The 20,145-nt window shown below is 44.3% G+C and overlaps 1 protein-coding gene across 1 annotated transcript; it reads right to left on the reverse strand.

Moving 5' to 3' along the window:
• Positions 1-41: 41 nt before the first annotated feature.
• NIT2 (nitrilase family member 2) lies at positions 42-19,287 on the reverse strand. Its single transcript, XM_024244374.3, has 10 exons — positions 19,086-19,287; positions 14,693-14,811; positions 13,962-14,082; positions 12,738-12,826; positions 8,219-8,312; positions 7,642-7,716; positions 5,022-5,100; positions 2,894-2,992; positions 564-619; positions 42-214 (listed from the first exon to the last, which is right to left on the reverse strand). Exons 1-10 carry the CDS (start codon positions 19,240-19,242, stop codon positions 123-125), a joined length of 981 nt encoding a protein of 326 aa, XP_024100142.2. The 5' UTR covers positions 19,243-19,287; the 3' UTR covers positions 42-122.
• Between the last annotated feature and the right edge of the window lie 858 nt (positions 19,288-20,145).

The raw sequence follows: 20,145 nt of genomic DNA on the forward strand, positions 1-20,145 counted from the left end.
CCTAGGAAGGACAAGGCTGAATTAAAAAAAAAAAAAAAATCTTCATTAAAGAATTTAATAGGGAGTTGATTATGTTGTAGAATCATATCGTCCTGTTCTGTGACACATTAGAAACATAAACTTTAGGGCTTTTTCATCTCCACAGCATAGAGGTCTGATCGCTTCTGTCTAAAAACGGGGATTTGCTGGCGTATTTCAGCCAGCTTCTTCAGGTCTGCAAAAAACAGGAAAGTGCACTATTAATAATTTGCAACTCCTCACTAAGCAAGGGGATTTCTTCCCCAGACTGTATAAACCACCAGAGTCTTAGTAAGTAACTTAGTAACATAGGTCTTATCTAGGTGCACAGATGGCCTGGCATCATTTCAAACCAAACCAAGAAAATTCAAGCTGATATACTCCCCAGGGCTTGGCTAGAGAACCAGACCCTAGAATATCCCCAGAGATCAATGAGGAGGGGCATAAAGGAACCCCTCCAAATGACAGGGACTTCCCAGCCATGGAGTCTGGCCTCAGAACAATGGGGACATCAGAGACCTAAACTACGCCCAGGAAAATCTTACCTATGTCTGAATACACGATTGCTTCTTCTGTGCCAGCTTTGGCTAGGACCTCCCCCCTGAAAAAGATGCAGAAGAGAATGAGTGGATTCACTGATGTTTGGTGATATTCAAGGTCTCTGTTTTTTCCTCTCAAGCTCACAGGCCAAAGGGGAAAGTATGAGATTGAAAACAAGAAGGTAATCGTACAGATTTATGTTCTATCATTTAAATAGCTCTGTGACGTTATGGGAAGGTATTTTAAATCTCCATTTCCTAATCTATAAAGTGGAAATAAGAGCTCTGTGAGGGCTTAGTGATAAAATTATGGATCATGTTTCATAAATTGCAAACCACTAGGAGACGGTGGTTATCTGATGATTATAAAGATCTGGCAATAGAGCTACCTACCACCAACAGCTCCATCTCATGCCCTCATGAGTGCATTTCAGTGGACCCCTTTACAAGGGCAGTCAGACCCACTCTTCATACCTGCCTGGGCTGCTACCCTACCTGAGAGTTGTGAAGCTGGGCCTAGGCAGGGCCCCAGATCTGCTGGGGTCTCTGCCCTGGTGGCTGTGATGCCTGAACCCCTGTGTTAATGGGCTTCAGTTTGATTTGAGGGAAAGAGTTCAACCTCTGGTGACTGCGTAGAAGTGGCACAGGGGGATGGAGGGTAACCTCACACTGGCAGGAGCCCTGTACTAGGGAACAGCCACACTCCTTCGTAAATCCAGGGTCAGGCTGACCTGTAAAACTATCTCCAGGAAGGGTGCAGTGTCTCATGCCTGTAACCCCAGCACTTTGGGAGGCCAAGGTGGGTGGATCACTTGAGGTCAGGAGATCGAGACCAGCCTAACAAAGCGAAACCCCATCAGTACTAAAAATGCAAAAATTATCTGGGCGTGGTGGTGTGCACCTGTAATCTCAGGTACTCGGAGGCTGAGGCAGGAGAATGGCTCGAACCCGGGAGGCAGAGGTTGCAGCAGTGAGCTGAAATCGCACCACTGCACTCCAGCCTGGGCAACAGAGTGAAACTCCATCTCAAAAAAAAAAAAAAAAAAAAAAAAAAAGAAACTATCTCCAGCGTCTAGTCTCTTGGCCCAGAGCAAGGGTTCAAACCCTTATCTAGAGAAATGAAGCTTCTCCAAAATAATCTGACATAACAACTGATTCTGTTTACCAGATAGCCACAAACAGACTTTTGGCACAAATGAGCTACAAATACAAGCACCACCATGTGTGACATGTAACTGAATTCTTTTCTGATTCTTCCCCATTTGCCCTGGCATTCAAAGATTTCTGGACAGTGGAACTTGATGCAAGTTCAAGAAAATTTTCAAGTCAACTTAGTCCTTCAATGTCTCCAAGCCTAATGTGCAGGAGGCCAACTGGAATCTCACACTAGTCATATCTTCCAAGGCTTCCCCACCACACACATTGAGCTCTGAGCCCTACCTATAAAGGCAGAAGTGAGAACCCTCAGGAACCCCACAGTAACATTTAACTCTTCTCAGTCTTGTTACTGGTATACTCATCCTGAAATGTAGACATACATACCAGCGTGTGTGCGTGCTTTCGTACAGAGAACTAGTGCTTTCGTACAGAACTTGGAATATATTCAAGTTCTGAAGGCAAATGTCCTGGATTCAAACACTAGGTCTAGCCGCTCGCTACATCTGGAATTCCAGCCGCTTCCTCTGTAATTCTACCATCTATAAACTGGGCTTAATAAGAACAATTTCCTGCGAGCTCAAGTTGAGACCACGTTGTGAACGTAGGATGTAAACTGTACAAATGTAGACTGTAAGGAATGCATATGAGCGTATGACTGTACTTGTGTCTGGGCAGGCCTATGTGCAGGCTCCACTGAGTAAGAAAATGCTTCACCCTTTTGTCGGGGAGAGGGTCATAGTTTCACTTATTGAACCATCCTGACTGCTCCTCTGATCATTATGCTGGGAGCGAAGTCCTCACCCTGTAACTCATTCCTACCGTGGGACTAGTCAGCCAACTTAAATTTTAACCAAAAATTTCAGAGTCTCTTACTACAACCTGCCTGTCACTGCTGCCTTGTTTCCCCATGTGATCCAAGTATGACTGACAGCGAAGGTCACCAGAAACTCAGAAGAGGGCTAAGGCCAAGCGCTTGATCACGACAGCAGGGTGATTTGTTTCTCACGTGGTTTTCAAATGGAAGCTCCTCTCACAGAGACAGGCAGAAAGCTGGCAGGATATGTGGGGAAATGGGAGTGAGAAGTGAGCGCCTGGCTGCTCAGGAACCAGAAAACCCATCTGCCAATGAGCCACCACTCAAGCTCCGACTGAGCCTATTCTCACTTAGCCTCACTCACCAAGGGTTCACCACGGTGCTGTGTCCCCAGGCAACATAGGAGGCTTTGTCATCCCGGGCAGGAGAGGCTGTGGCCACATACACCTGATTATCAACAGCCCTGTAGTCAACAGACAGGAAAGAGGTAAATCATACATTATAAACCTGATATTTTTCTAACCCAAGTAGATAGACCCTTCTTTTAAAAAATAGGATAGTTCAGGCTAACTCAGATGTAGAAGGAAGCCAGAGCCATGGAACCTTCTCTTTAAAAAGTTACCTTACTGCATAAGCCAGTGGTTCTCAGCAAGGAGCAATGTTGCCCACCAAATTTGACAATGTCTGGAGATCTTCCTGACTGTCATGACTAAGGAGATGCTACTGACATCAAGCAGGTAGAGGCCAGGGATGCTGCTAAACAACCTACCATGCACAGGACAGCCCTCACACAAAGAATTACACACCTAAATGTCAACAGTGCCGCTGCTGACAAACCCTGCCATAAGCTAACATAAGAGAAGAGCTTCTCTGGTTAAAGCAAGTCAAGGTGGCTGGAGAGAATGGAGTGGCCTTATGAGAGCAATACACCTTGCAGGCCACATGGCGCTTCCATGCCCATGGTGGCAGTCCCACCACCTCAAATAGAACAAAAATTGCAGCTTGCAGCCCAGGTACACCAAACCACCTCACCTCGGAGCCCTCTAGACTTAATAGACCCATGCTGGGTCATCTCAGTATCCCAGAAACTTTTCTTACTTTTGACAAAACTGTATCTTCATGAATACTCATGGCATCTTATACCCCTACCCCCATCTTCCACCATGCAACCAGCTAAAACCTCTTTCCCTTCCATTAAAAATTACCTCCATCTCTAGGAGTGAGAATAGCAGCTACCTCTAGGCGGAGGGAGGAGTATTGACTAGAAAGGGGCAGAAAAGGGAGCATCCTCGGGGGCTGGAAATGTTCTGTATGTTCATCTTGGTGGCAGGTGAATACACAAAAATTCACCAGCCTATATGCTTAAAATTAGTACACTTTTTTGTATTACTTCAACTTTTAAAAATTCTAAAGAAAACCATCATCTCAGACCAGCATTTCATGGGCTGTAGAGCACTTTACAGACAGACAGACTCACTCACACACTCAGTCACATTCATTTTCCCTTCCATCTTATGTCCACCTATGCTATTTGCCCTTCACCACCTCTCAGCCTTAGAAGACTAAGGAAAGGCACCTGTGACCTGCCAAAGATGCTTGTGCAAAGCCCTGGAGTTATAGGTTAGAAGAACAAGAGCTTCTAATGAGTTTCTCGGCACAGTACCCTCAGGACTAGTAGGATGGTGTGAAGGAGGGGGTAGGATAAGCATCCTGATCTGAATGACATAGAATCAGCTGGGTACAGACCACAAATCTCTCCCTAGGTCAAGGTAAACTAATCCCTGCCTTTTCATTGGCTTCTGGGGCTCTGAAGACATAAGCTCTGTGGGTCTCAATTTCTCTATAAAAGTTGCTGGAACTGACTTAAGAGGGACCAATCCATATCTAATCACAGAAAAATGAAATCACTACCCATCTAACACACATTACATTGAAAATGCCAAAACTACAGTTCCGGCAGGGCTTGGGGCTCACGCCTGTAATCCCAGCACTTTGAGAGGCTGAGGCGGGAAGATCACTTGAGGCCAGGAGATTGAGACCACCTTGGTCAACAGAGTGAGGCTCTATCTCTACAAAAAATAAAAAATTAGTGAGGCATGATGGCGCATGCTTGTAGTCCCAGCTACTCAGGAGGCTGAGGCAGGAGGATCTCATGAGCCCAGGATTTCAAGGCTGTAATGAGCTATGATTACACCACTGCACTCCAGCCTGGGCAACGGTAAGACCCCGTCTCTTAAAAAAAAAAAAAAAAAAAAAAAAAAAAAAGTACAGTTTCCAAAATCCATGAGTTTGGTACTGTGGCTTCTGAGGAGAAAGTGCCCAGCGGTAGAAGTCCTCCTTACAGCTTCATCCTTTCCAACTGCACTTGGATACAAGGGCATCCTGAGTCAGGGACAGAATCCACATCACGAAGGCTGGCACCTCCACCCAACTGGAAATCTTTCTACAAAGAAGATATACCAAGAGCCTTGAATATATGGTTCCTTTCTTACCGGCCTCGCTGAAGCAACTCCCAATGGGCTGGTCCAGTGGTCAGATTAAAAGCTCCTGGATATACCAACAGCTGGCAGCCTTGGGGAGAGAAAAGCCAAAGAACAGTGTATGCAGTGAGCACCCAACACCACCAGTCGTCTCCACTGTTCCTTATCTAGCAGGGACTGAACTCAAACTTTCCCAAACATAAAAAGATGTCAGCCAAGTCAGCCAGTGCCAGCAGCAATTAAGATATGGCTCTGAATTCCTTTAATACAAACACATAAGTCACACACATATGGACACACAAGAAATGTGGTGTTGATGACCAAAATCACATGTGACTTTGAGACGGAAATAATACAGGATGCTTGCAAGAGAACAGAAAATTCCAGGCAGCAGTTTCATATGACTAGCAAAAAGAAACTGTTGAAATAGCTGCCTAAGCTAGGGGCTAAGACCCTGAGAAACCAGGACTAAGACCCAGTGGACTCAATACGGTGCTGGGTTTGACCTAGGTTTCACCTAGGACCTCATTATCCTCATTATAAGCTCATTAACATACTAAATCACACATCCACCAGTGCCATGATAGTTTCTGGAACACCTGTATTTGGTGAAAAAATGAGTGGCACCACAATTCCGAGAAATCTCCACCTTTTTCTAGGAAGTGTCATGAATATTTCACCCCTTGGTAAAGAAACATAAAGGTGGTGGGTGCAGTAGCTCATGCCTGTAATCCCAGCGCTTTGGGAGGCTGAGGCAGGTAGATCACCTGAGGTCAGGAGTTCGAGACCAGCCTGGCCAACATGATGAAACCCCACCTCTACTAAAAATACGAAAAATTAGCTGGGTGTGGTGGCAAGCGCCTGTAATCCCAGCTACTGGGGAAGCTGAGGCAGGAGAATTGCTTGAATCTGTGAAGCGGAAGTTGCAGTGAGCCGAGATCGCACCACTGCACTCCAGCCTGGGCAACAGATTGAGACTCCGTCTCAGAAAAAAAAAGGAAACCCATAAAGGTAGATGGCCCAAACCTCCTTGCACATGACTCTCTGAGTACACACACCCTCCCTTTCTTGAGTGTGTACTTTTCACTTTGCAATAAATCTCCATACATCCACTATTTTCTGACTCATCCTTGAACTCCTTCTTGCAATAGTGTCAATAGCATGGACATTGGCTGGGGTCAAGGTCAGACTGGTGTTTGGGGGCCTCCCCTAGCCCACCAGTATCAACTTCACTTAAAAAAAGTACAGAAAGCCTGGGCAACATAGAGAGACCCCATCTCTACAAAAAATTTAAAAATTAGCCAGGTGTGGTGGCACATGCCTAGAGTCCCAGCTACTTGGAAGGCTGAGGTGGGAGGATCACTTGAGCCCAGGAGACCAAGGCCTCAGTGAGCCATGATCACGCCTGCACTCTAGCCTGGGTGACAGTGAGACCCTGCCTCAAAACAAACAAACAAAAATAAGGTAGAGAACTGTCATTCAAATTTCCCTCAGTTCTGGCTAGGTGTGGTGGCTCTCACCTGTAATCCCAGCACTTTGGGAGGCCAAGGCGGGTGGATCACCTGAGGTCAGGAGTTCGAGACCAGTCTGGCCAACACGGTGAAACCCCATAATTACTAAAAATACAAAAATTAGCTGGGCCTGGTGGTGGGCACCTGTAATCCCAGCTACTCAGGACGCTGAGACAGGAGAATCACTTGAACCTGGGAAGTGGAGGTTGCAGTGAGTCAAGATCGTACCATTGCACTCCAGCCTGGGGGACAAGAGCTAAACTCTGTCTCAAAAAAACAAACAAACAAACAAACAAAAAAAAAATTTCTCTCAGCTCCATATGTCAGCTCCACATGGCCAATGACCATGTTTTGTAATTCTTTTCAACTGAAATGAGGGGCAAAGGAGTTGCCCTAATGCTTATTGATATATGGCTCAACAGAGACTACTGACCCCAGAGCCCATGCACCTCCACCTTCTGAGCAGGCAGTAAACCATTTCCACCCACTTCACTTGGTTAAGTGACAGTCTATTTGGAAGTAGCTTCAAGCAGTCTAGTAAGGATGCTGATATTTGTTGAGTACCACACGAGGGGCTTTATAGGTTCTCTCTTCTTAATCCTCATATCATTCCTGTGACTAAACTGAGAACCACACTGCTCTAGAGGTGAAATCATTTTAGCAAAGTACTGTGCCAATTAAAGGGAAGAGTCGGAACTAGAACCCACATCTTTTGAACTCGCTCTTCCCAGATACTGGCACATTTCTCCTCGTCTGGACCAAAATATCACAGACCACATTTCTACTTGTACCAATGTCTGGGGTACTGAGTGGTGAAATCCACTTCATTTCTACTGGGCTTCAAGTGACTCTCCGAACACAGTAACAAGGACTCAAGGGTAGACCAGACCTTTATGAGCACAGGTCCTACCTTAGCTACATGATGTGTTTAATTACAACTCCCGAAAAACCCTGTCAGCCATACACAGCAAAAGTCTGGGAAGCCTCATGGGGGTGAAAGGGCTGAAGATGGAGAAATTAAAGAGCCCTCTCCCACCTTTTCTTGACTAAGGATCTCACATAGACCAGCCTAGAACCAAGCCTCCAAGCACCCACATAACACAGCTGTTGCACTGCCTCACCTCTCTGTGCGTAGATTTGTGCAAGCTCTGCAAACCGCATGTCGTAGCAGATGCCCAGACCCACTCTGCAGTAAGCTGTTTCCAAACAGAAAACGCACAAATGAAAAGTTAACTCCCTACAGCATGGTGTGGCAGGGGAAATCCTCCAGGACTTAATGATCACAAAACACTGACAGGGATAAGTTAACACAGGACCTGAGGATAGAGATAATTTACAAGCTCATTCCTACTTGGACTTCATCTCATAAAGACATCATTTACATCAGCAGAGTAAAGATGGAAATTCATTCTAATTGAATGCTTATTATCTAGATGGGAGGTACTCAACCGCAGCCTAATAGGTATACTCTGGAAGCCATAACAGGAAGCTACAATCAAATCAAAGGGCAAAATCGTGTCAAATCCTTAGTTCTCAAATAAGCCTGAACTTTCCAGATCTGTGATGATTCTCTGCCTTTCTCACTTAACGGTCATTCAGTTAGGTTATGTGAAGAAATTGGAGAGAGACAAAAAAGAAATAAATACCTGATTGTCTTCTACCGAGATTGCTAAAGAGGCAAACTTATCTGGTACATACGAGTATCAAATGTGCAGAAACTATCACCCGGACTCAATGTTTTAGATTCTTGAAATGTAATTTTTCCAGGAACATCAATGTCAAACAGATGGATCTGCATCACAAATAATGGATTTGGTTACCTCTTTTCCAGCAGGGTCCATGGTAGTAATGACAATATCTTTCCCTGGGCGGATATGGAAGGTGCTCTACGATCAGCTATGCAAACAGCACCCCCAAACTGCTCATAATCCACCCCACAAGCTGGCTGACACCTTAACAAAATGAATTCTACCACAGGGAACTGGAAAAATGATGCTGTACCTTTTATAACCCCTATTTCCTATGCGGTATGCAAATCAACCTCTAGATTTCTCATGGGAGGTAACTAATATGTTGCTTTTTAAAAATATAAATGCTAAATAAAGACATCTCAGAATCAGGCCGGACACGGTGGCTCATGCCTGTAATCCCAGCACTTTGGGAGGCTGAGGTGGGCGGATCACCTGAGGTCAGGGGTTCGAGACCAGCCTGGCCAATGCAGTGAAACCTTGTCTCTACTAAAAATAGAAAAAAAAAATTAGCCGGGGGTGGTTGTGTGTGCCTCTAGTCCCAGCTACTCAGGAGGCTGAGGCAGGAGAATTGCTCAAACCTGGGAGGTAGAGGTTGCAGTGAGCCGAGATCACGCCATTGCACTCCAGCCTGGGTGACAGAGCAAGACTCTCTCTCTCTCTCAAAAAAAAAAAAAAAAAACTTATCAGAATCAAACTGACAAATTGACAGGAGAGGTGGAAAGTGGGTGGGCGTTTAAAAATCACCTGAGGTCAGGAGTTCAAGACCAGCCTGGCCAACATGGTGAAACCCCGTCTCTACTAAAAATACAAAAATTTGCCAGACATGGTGGTGCATGCCTATAATCCCAGCCACCTGGGAAGCTGAAAGAAGAGAACAGCTTGAACCAGGGAGGTGGAAGTTGCAGTGAGCCGAGATCACACCACTGCACTCCAGCCTAAGCGACAGAGCAAGACTCCATCTCAAAAAAAAAACAGAAAATGAAAGAGCGTCTAAAAACACCAATGAGGAATAACTCTCACAAATGTTATACAAAATTATATCCAAAAAATTATAAAAAGAAATTGAGAGAAAGTAAAGAAAGTGTAATAAATGTCAGGATATATACCACATTCATGGACTGGAAAACTTAATACTAAAAAGATATACTTCAAAGAGTTGGGTTAATAGCCCAATGCTGGCTGTTCTTCCAGCAGGTGCACAGTAGCTCCTATCAGACCAGCTCTCTTGTGGTTAACTATGAACTCTGGACAAAATAAAAGGCACAACTACTTAAAGCACTGAAGAATGACCAAAACAAAGCAGGCAAAACCTGAAGAGAAGAACACAAACATGTGGAAGCAGGGAACAGCCCTGGGTGAACTTCCGGGTGCTATTTACAGCTGTTCCCCTGAAGCAAGGTCCCAGTTGCTGTGATAAGTGGTGGTGAAAATTACCCATAATCACACTGGCTTGAAGAACCAGAGCTGGAAACCAAGGGGGGAAATCCTGAAATGGAGAAAGCAAAGAGGGAGAGCCCTAAATTCCTGCATATAAAATCTTTCTAAATCTCTGGCTGATCACTGAGTTAAATAGAAGTGGGGCAGAACAGCCAGATAGAACAGAGCAGCTAAAGTTGCTGCCCACATTACAAAGAAGGTAAGAGTTTGGTGTTTGGGTGCAGCCAAGTTAACCATCAGTTAAAACAAAATATTCAACACTTTTTGGAAGACTATAATAGCATCTTGAATCTCTACAACATATAATCCACTGTACAATCTTAAATTAGTAGATATTCAAAGAAACAGAAGTGTGATCTAAACTGCAAAGAAAAGGCAATCAAATGAACACAGATCCTGCCATGACCCAGATGTTATAATTTTTTTGTTGTTTGTTTGGACATGAGTTTATTTACATCAAAGGCCTTTTAAAGGCCTAATAGTCTCATTCTGTGGCACACAGATGTGATAATTATCAGACTTTAAAGCAGCTATAGAAACTAAGTAAGCTCAAGACTGTAAAGAAAAATATGCTTTTAATGAACAAATAGAAAATACCATAGAGGAATAAAAACTATAAAAAAGAAGCAAAGGGGTATTTCAGAACTGAAAATTTTAATATCTGAATTTTTTTAAATTTCACTGAGTTGGCTTACGGGAAATTGAAGAAGACAGAAGAAACAGTGAATAAGTCTGAAAGATCAAAAGAAATTATCTAATCTGTAGAAGAGAAGGAAAAAGTATTGGAAAAACAAAAACAGAAAAACAGAGCCTGGTGACCTTGGAAAAATATTTAAAAATATAATGTACATATACTGGAGCTCTATAAGAAAAAGGAACAGAAAAATATTTAACAAAATAGTGTCAAAAAAACATCCCAAACACAGTGAAAGATTTAAAATTGCAGTTTCAAGTAGTACCAAGGAAGACAAAGACAAAGGAAACCACATCTAGGCATATCAGAGTGAAAATACTAAGAACTAAAGATTATGAAAACATCTTGAAAGGAAGAAGAGAAAAACAACAAACTACATCCGAGGGAACAATACAAATTACTACTCACTTCTCATCAGGGAAGAAAAAAAAAGGCTAGATAACAACTACTAGTGGAAAAAAAAGAAACCTATCAATCCAAAATTCTATTCCAGCAAAAATGTCTTTCAAGAATGAAAACAATGTAAAGATATATTCATAAAGAAAAACTAACAGAATTCCTAGCTAACAGATCCTCAGAACAAAAATTCTAAACAAGATCCTTTGGTCTGAAGGATATACCAGATAGAAGGAGGATTTTCAGGAAGGAAAGAAAAACACCAGAAATGATAAATATTTGAGTAAGCATAAAGATTTTTTTCTTCGTAATTTCTTTAAAATACATATGACTATTAAAATCAAGTATTCCTGTTTTGTGGAATTTATAACATATATACATGGAATACAAATGTCAACTACAGCATAAAGAATGAGGGCAGGGGCAGTGGGATAGAAAAATGGACCTATACCATTATAAGGTTCTTAAATTTCACATGAAGTGATATAATACGAACTCTTAAGTAGCCTGTGAAAAGTTAAGGATGCATATGATAATTCCCAGGGTAACAACTGGAAAAAAAAAAAAGCTAAGATGTATAACTAAAAAGCCAATAGATAAATTAAAACAGAACTCTAAAAAATATTCAATTAATCCAAAATAATACAGAAAAGATGAACAAAGGGAAAAAAAAGTAAAATGTCTGTATCCCTAAATTCAATCATATCAATAAGTGCATTAAATATAAATGACTAACCACTTCAATTAAAAGACACAGATTGTCAGAATAAAGAAAACATTAAGATACAATTATACGCTGTTGACAAGAGATCCACTTAAAATATAAAAACACATATAGCTTGAGAACAAAGAACTGGAAAAACTATGTACCAGCAAACATTAGGCATAAGAAGCCTGGAGTGGCTATAGCAATAGCAGAGATAAAGCAGAATTCAAGACAAGAGGTATTAAAAGAAAAAAAAGAGAGATATTTCATAATGATAAAAGGGTCAACTCATCAAGAAGACTTAATGATACTAAATGTATATGATTTTTTTTTTGAGATGGAGTCTCGCTCTGTCTTGCCCAGGTTGGAGTGCAGTGGCGCAATCTTGGCTCACTGCAGCGTCCACCTCCTGGGTTCAAGCGATTCTCCTGTCTCAGCTTCCTGAGTAGCTGGGACTATATAGGCGTGCGCCACCACACCCAGCCAATTTTGTATTTTTAGTAGAAATGGGGTTTCACCATGTTGGCCACACTGGTCTTGAACTCCTGACCTCAGGTGATCCACTCACTTTGACCTCCCAAAGTGTTGGGATTACAGGCATGGGCCACTGCACCTGGTCATGTATATGCATTTAATACTAAAAAGATGGCAACTCTTCCCAAAGTGTTCTCTATATATTCAATGAAATACTAATAAAAATTACTATAGGTTGGCTGGGCACGGTGGCTCATGCCTGTAATCCCAGCACTTTAAGAGGCTGAGGCGGGTGGATCATGAGGTCAAGAGATAAAGACCATCCTGGCTAACACGGTGAAGCCAAGTCTCCACTAAAAATACAAAAAATTAGCTGGGCGTGGTGGCAGGCACCTGTAGTCCCAGCTACTCGGGAGGCTGAGGCAGGAGAATGGTGTGAACCCAGAAGGCAGAGCTTGCAGTGAGCCAAGATTGTGCCACTATACTCCAGCCTGGGCGACAAAGCGAGATTCTGTCAAAAAAAAAAAAAAAAAAATTACTATAGGTTGTTCCTTTGCAGAAATTGACAGGCTGAGTCTAAAACTTATATAAAAATGCAAATGGCCAAGAATAACCACCTGTGCCAATCAGTCAAAACCTAATACATGTGTGATATAATGAGAGGGACTAGGGGACTTCATAGCAAATTCTTTTTTTTTTTTTCCACACATTGTTGCTGGCTTAGAGATAACAAATTCTTATGCCACACTTCCTACTTACCTTTCTATACTTTGCTAGTAAAGTTCCATCAGGCCCAAACACAGCACAGGTGTTATATAATTTCCCAGCATCCTCTTCAGGGATAGAGCCTTTCATTGAGAGAAGAAACATACCATAAGAAAAAGAATAGAGCAATTCTTTTGTGAGAAAGGGATAAAAGCCTGATAACTTGGGTCCAAAAATAAAGAACCCATCTTTTACGGTTTATTTATTCATTTTGTTTTTAGAATAAGGCAACACCTCATTCTATAATACAGAATATTCCCTTCTATGGGTTATCTAATCATGATTTTTTTTTTCCTTCTTGAATATGATCTTTCAGAGATAAACTCCAGAGTGTAGATGGGATATGTTAGATGCCAAAGACAGGTTTAAAGAATAACCAAACTGTTCCTGAAATTCAGCCATGATCTTGAGCAACACTTAATCTGTAACATTAGGGCAAAATGAAAAATTTCCCATTGCTTAACTTGAATTCACCAGGTCCTGCAACAAAACTGTGTTCCAAAAGACGAGAATGTAAAGTCAGAAGCCTCTCCATCACTGAACGCAGTTTCATCTCCAGGCTTCTTGCTTTGCCTTCATTTCTAATTCTTAATATATCATCATACAGAAAAAATTTCATTTGCTATATTTATAGAACTCTTTCTGTGTTTATTTTTTATGTAAGCAAATAAAACCTTTAAACATTTATTCCCAAACCACAAAAATAAAGCTACCTTTATGTATGTGGCCTCTATGGAAAAAAATGTTTTTCTCAATCCTCTATTAGTATAGTAAAAAACAGTCCTGGCATGACGGCTCATGCCTGTAATCCTAGCACTTTGGAAGGCCAAGGTGGGCAGACTGCTTGAGCCTAGGAGTTCAAAACCAGCCTGGGCAACACGGTGAAACTCCGTCTTTACAAAAAAATACAAAAATCAGCCAGGCATGGTGGCGCACACCTGCAGTCCTGGCTACTCATGAAGCTAAGAGGTGGGAGAATCACTTGAGCCTGGTAGGGTGAGGCTGCCATGGGCCATGATCACACCACTGCACTCTAGCGTGGATGACAAAGCAAGACCTCACCTCAAAAAAAATAATTAAATAAGAAAAAGAAACTCTCCGCTTCAGCTTCCCAAGCTGAATCTTCCCAAGTAGGGAATACAGGCGCAAGCCACCACATCTGGCTCATTCAGATGTTTTTAATGTTTAGGTCATTATACCTTGTGGGTAGGAAGTTACCTCCAATGAGATATATGCTGCATTCCTTTGCTACTTCAGAAAGCTTCTGTGTGGATTCACCAGGAATTTTCTCTGCATATTCAGGAAAATATTTCGTTCCATATGGAGAATTAAAGCATTCCTAGAAAAATATTGGCAGAGAAAAAAAAAAGATCAAAACACCCACCCATTTTAAAGTTCTGCTGTAAGAGGCCATAGCTGCTGCTTCTAGCTCTGCTTTCAGTCGAAGGGTTAAAACACAGCTAATTAAGAAAAACACTGACATCTCAAGGGTAAAGAGCCTGTAGCCACAGGTAAGACTACAAAGCTAGCCTAGTGGGTTAGAGGAGACAAGTCACAGGAGTTCTCCCAGAGCTCATTTTAAAAAAAAATGTTGGAGGCTTAACGCTAAAACCAATATGTTCTGGTCCTATAAAGACTTAGCCATATAAGGAACAAAGTATCCAAGCACTGAGTATTTTAGTTTTCCGTACGTCCCTCAATATACTAGGATTTTGGCTTCCTCATCTGAACAAAGAGGAAGATCCAAAAGCTAAAGACCTATGACCGTGTTGGCACATCCTACCTCACAAAGACCCTTGCTAAGGTCATCCTCCAGTCAGACACGGAACAATCTATGGACTCCAAGGGACACTGCTGGACCCCAGGATACAAGAGGACAACCAGAGCTAGCAAACACTGTTCTGCTGGGTCTACAGTGGCCAGAACAGAACGGCTGCCCCCATACTGACCGGCAAAGAAACTATTTTGGCTCCTTGCGTTGCTGCCTCCCGGATGAAGCTACAAGCGCGAGTGACGTTATCTGATTTGATGGAAGAAATCTGAAGCTGGATGAGGGCCAAGCGGAAAGCTGAAGACAAAGACAAAAGAAAACAGCTGTCAGAAGATAGAACTGCTGGATTCAGACGGAGTCATGGTTCTCAAATGGAAGGCAAGTATGTCCCCTGGGGGACATCTGACAATGTCTGAAGATACCTTTGATGCCACAACTGATGAGGTATGAGTGGCATCTAATGAATAGAGAGACCAAGGATACTGCCAAACATCCTACAATGCATAGGACAACTCCCTCCATAACACAACAAAGAATTATCCTGTCCAAAATGTCAATAGTCTGAAGTCTATCTGGAGATAGAGCAATATCCATGGGCAAAGTCCCATGCCAGGCACAAGAATCTAGAGTGAACCAGCTTCTTACTATGCAGTGTAGGGAATGAAAAGAGAATATGACTTAAAGTAAAAAGACTGGGTTTGAATATGGTCCTGTCCCTTACTATTTGTTCTTGGGCCTCTCGTCTACTTCCAATCCATATACTGAGTATGTCCCAGCACAGAAAGTGCGATTCCTTGGAAGTTGCTCACATACTTCCCATGAGCAGCCCAGCTCATGGGAAGGGAAGATGTCTGTCTCAGTTTCCCCACTACTGGCTGAGTCACAGCCCATCGATCCTGCTGCTGGCACAGGGAAAACTTGGCAGCCAGTGAGCCGCACACATGCCTACTCACAGGACAGGGGTCCCAGGCACCTCTAAAAGTCTGCACTTAACCCGTAAATATTCCTGTGTCCAAGAGAACATGACATTAAACAGCAAATAACACCATGAGAGGTTGAGAGAGATACTGCAGAAGGAAAAGCTAACAGTACTTTTCTCTTGCTATCTGAACAAGGGGACTGGGCCCCACAAATTTTGTAGCCAGCCCTGACAAGGTCTGTGCTCAGCCCTGGAGCAAGGAGGTTGGGGGCTCTTCCAAGCTTATTTCTTCCTGGAGGTAGTAGCTATACATCATATTTGCTTTTCTTCTGTTCTTTAAAGTTCCCTTTTAGCTTTTATGATAATCACTTTCTGTTAGCTAATATTTTTAATTTTGAGGCAGGGTCTTGTTCTGTCGCCTAGGCTGGAGTGCAGTGGCACAAACATGATTCACTGCAGCCTCGACCTCCTGGGTTCAGGCAATCCTCTTGTCTCAGCCTCTTATGTAGCTGGGACCACAGGTATGCACCACCATGCCGGGCTAATTTTTTAATTTTTTGTAGAGACAGGGTCTCACTTTGTTGCCCAGGCTGGTCTCGAACTCCTGGGCTCAAGCGATCCTCCTGCCTCAGCCTCTCAAACTGCTGGGATTACAAGCATGAGTCATCACGCCTGGCCAGATAATAATTTTTCATATAAAATTTTCCACCGGGTGTGATGGCTATAATCCCAGCACTTTGGGAGGCCAAGGCAGGTAGATCACCTGAGGTCAGGAGTTTCAGACCAGCCTGGCCAACATGGTGAAACCCCGTCTCTACTAAAAATACAAAAATTAGCCGGGTGTGGTGGTGGGCGCCTGTAATCCCCGCTACTCAGGAGGCTGAGGCAGGAGAATCACTTGAACCTGGGAGTTGGAGGTTACAGTGAGCCGAGATCGTGCCACTGCACTCCAGCCTGGACGACAGAGTGAGACTCAGTCTCCAAAAAAAAAAAAATTATAAATAAATAATTTTCCTTGTTCGAGTTACTAGTGTTGTTTCCATGTCCTGCCTGGCCCCTGATGGATACATAGTTCCTGCTTATGGTCTGGTGGGACGCAGCAGTAAAGGATCCAAAGCACATTATAATCTATGAAGCTCTGCAAAACTTCAGGAATTATTAGTGTGGGGAAAAGAAAGAGCGATCAGATTATTATTATGTCTGTGTAGAAAGAAGTAGACATAAGAGACTCCATTTTGTTCTGTACTAAGAAAAATTCTTCTGCCTTGAGATGCTGTTAATCTGTAACCTTACCCCCAACCCTGTGCTCTCTGAAACATGTGCTGTGTCAACTCAGGGTTAAATGGATTAAGGGCTGTGCAAGATGTGCTTTGTTAAACAGATGCTTGAAGGCAGCATGCTCTTAAGAGTCATCACCACTCCCTAATCTCAAGTACCCAGGGACACAAACGCTGCAGAAGGCCGCAGGGACCTCTGCCTAGGAAAGTCAGGTATTGTCCGAGGTTTCTCCCCATGTAATAGTCTGAAATATGGCCTTGTGGGAAGGGAAAGACCTGACCGTCCCCCAGCCCGACACCCGTAAAGGGTCTGTGCTGAGGAGTTTTAGTACAAGAGGAAGGAACGCCACTTTGCAGTTGAGACAAGAGGAAGGCATCTGTCTCCTGCCTGTCCCTGCGCAATGGAATGTCTCGATATAAAACCCGATTGTATGTTCCATCTACTGAGATAGGGAAAACCACCTTAGGGCTGGAGGTGGGACACGCGGGCAGCAATACTGCTCTTTAAGGCATTGAGATGTTTATGTGTATGCATATCTAAAGGACAGCACTTAATTCTTTACCTTGTTCATGATGCGGAGACCTTTGTTCACGTGTTTATCTGCTGACCTTCTCTCCACTATTATCCTATGACCCTGCCACATCCCCCTCTCCGACAAACAGCAAGAATGATCAATAAATACTAAGGGAACTCAGAGGCCGGCGGGATCCTCCATATGCTGAACGCTGGTCCCCTGGGCCCCCTTATTTCTTTCTCTATACTTTGTCTGTGTCTTTTTGTTTTCCAAGTCTCTCCTTCCACCTAACGAGAAACACCCACAGGTGTGGAGGGGCAACCCACCCCTTCAATTAGTAATGGCCTGCCCAAACTCTCCATCCCACCTCTGCTCCACAGTCTGAAAATCCTACCATTAAAGAGCTATCTCTTTTGGGTGTTTCCTGTAACAATGCAAATGTCTCCAGAAAAGGCAACAATGACAAACCCTGGCCTCTGATGAAGGCCTGTTTGGCTCAGGGTTAACTAAAAGGAAAACTCAGATGTCCCATTCCTCGATCGATCCTAAATATAGTGAGAAGCACTAAATTTAACCCTGAAGGCAGCCTGCTAAATAGTTACAGAATCTGAAGGGAAACTAAAACAGGAAATAAAAGCTGGGATTATTCTGGGGCAAACAGATATTGAGTTGTTATCAGAACAGCAGATAAATCCAATAAACGTCTCCCCTCCATTTCCCGGGGTTAAGCCATTCTCCCTCCTCAGCTTCCCAAGTAGCTTGGGACTACAGGGGCGTGCCACCACACCGAGCTAATTTTGTATTTTTTAGTACAGACAAGGTGTCGCCATGTTGCCCAGGCTGGTCTCCAACTCTTGACTCCTGAGCTCAAGCGATCCTCGTGCCTCAGCCTCCCAAACTTGGGATTACAGGCGGGAGCCACGTGCCCGGCCTTGTCTGTGCTTCTGAGGGTGGGAAAGATAAAGCTCACTATGGCTATGCTGATGGCTTCCTCTCCTACACATCTCACCCACAAGGGCGGGGTCCTCAACTAAGCTTTGGACTGCCTGTCATTCTGCAAATGACCCACTCTACAAACATGCTGCAGCAGGGAAACCCCGCCACTGGGCAGTTCCTCATGCTGAGGACGAGACGCCAGTCCCTCCATCTCATCTGTAAAGTGAAGACACAATGACTTTTAAGGCTGCCCTAATATTCATCATAATCTAACAACGAAGACCTTACTAAGGGGGAGGGGAGGAATAAAATACTGTCAGCGAAGGAAACAACAAAGGAATAACATTTAAAGCAATGTGCCAGGTCCTTCACACATAAATTTCTGTGAGGTATCATTAACATCATTTAACAAATAAAGAAACAGGGGACTTGCAGGGGGAAAGCTGCACAAAGTCACTGAACAAAGTAAGTGACACAGCAAGAATCCAAGTCAAAATCTGGAGCTGGAAAGTCAGTGGGGAGAGGAAGAACCGCCTGGGCACCTTTGTGCAGGGCGGGGCTGGAGGAGGTCACGCAACTTGAAAACACCAAAGGGAGTTGGATCCTACCACCGCGGCCCACACCGTGGAGAAAGACACATCCATCAGCCTCTGTCAAGCAGGACGCGGCGGGTGCCGGCGCGGCCCGGGTGGCCTGGCGCTTTCTGGGCCTCGCCCGCCACCCCGGAAGCCTGGAATCCCGGGAGTGCGCCCGGCCTCCCGGCCACGCGATCCCGGACCCACGCCGACGCCCGCCTCAGGGAAGGCCGCGCACGGCGGGGACGCTGGGCGGAGGGGCTGAGCCGGCCGAGCCACAGCCGGGGCCGCTCCAAAGCCTCCGCCCGCGGCCGGAACTCGAGCTGCAGCGCGCGGCCGCGCCACTTACAGGCCATGGCTCTCCAGACAAGCACCACCTGCGGCGCGGACTGAGCGCTGGAGACGCGGCGGACGGCGGCGGCGCTACGGTGGGCGGGGCCCGCGTCAGAGGCCCCGCCCCACCCCTCCTCGTGGCCCCGGCCCCGAGGAGAGGGGTCTGCGTTCATTCCAGTGCGCCTGGAGCACCAGGACGGACCAACGAGAAATGGTTAATTACAACACAGTCCGGAAGAAGCATGCCTCGAAAGGCAAAGAGCAAAAGGGAACGGCCTAGGTCGAGGTGGTGTGCTGGTGAATGTCTAACAACCAGACTTTTCAGGGAGGAAAGCCCTGATTTGTAGCGTTTGCTGATTCTTCGCAAAAGGACTGAACTTCTAGCAGGTTGAATCACCTCTGTGTCCAGGTTAACACCGTATGCTGATGGGCTTGAGCTATTTGAACAAGTCGCTGTGATGGGGACGAAATGACCCTGGTTGGTTTAGGCACGCGAGACGTCTGTAAAATCTGACTACAAGTCTGCTAGGCCAACGGGAAAGATGCTGAGGGTTCAACGCCGTGCCCTCAACAAGTCAGTCCTCGAATACATTGTCATCTCTTTGCTAATATTATTTTTTGTTTTGTTTGTTTTAGACAAGGTCTCACTCTGTCATCCAGTCAGGAGTGCAGTGCAGCAGTCTCAGCTCATTGCAGCCTCAACCTCCGGGCTCAAGCAATCCTCCATCCTCAGCCTCCCAAGTAGCTGGGACTACAGGCACACACCACCACGCCTAGCTATTTCTTTTTCTTTTCTTTTCTTTTTTTTTTTTTTTTAAGTTTCTTACTTTTAATAGAGGTGGGGCCTTGCTATTTTGCCCAGGCTGGTCTCAAACTCCTGAGCTCAAGACCCTACTGCCTTAGTAGGATTATAAGGCAAAGTGCTGGGATTATAGGCGTGAGCTGCTGCGCCCAGCCTATAGACTATGATTTTTGCATTTTTATTTATTAGATTGCTTTTTAATTTTCATGTTTTGTGTTTTTGTGCCTTGTCAGACTTGTGGAACAAAAATCCAAAACTTACCACCTTTTGGAAT

This window comes from Pongo abelii, chromosome 2 (genome assembly GCF_028885655.2).
Source record: "Pongo abelii isolate AG06213 chromosome 2, NHGRI_mPonAbe1-v2.0_pri, whole genome shotgun sequence".
In the NCBI taxonomy this organism is placed as follows: Eukaryota; Metazoa; Chordata; class Mammalia; order Primates; family Hominidae; genus Pongo; species Pongo abelii.

What these genes read in the sequence shown, in the direction of transcription:
- NIT2 (XM_024244374.3), bottom strand. Translation starts at nt 19,242, where the DNA reads ATGAACGCAGACCCCTCTCCTCGGGGCCGGGGCCACGAGGAGGGGTGG. An exon ending in TACTAGCAAAGTATAGAAAG is followed by an intron (nt 8,313 to 12,737) that starts GTAAGTAGGAAG and finishes TTTGTGATGCAG; the next exon opens with ATCCATCTGTTTGACATTGA. An exon ending in AGCACCGTGGTGAACCCTTG is followed by an intron (nt 620 to 2,893) that starts GTGAGTGAGGCT and finishes CATCTTTTTCAG; the next exon opens with GGGGGAGGTCCTAGCCAAAG.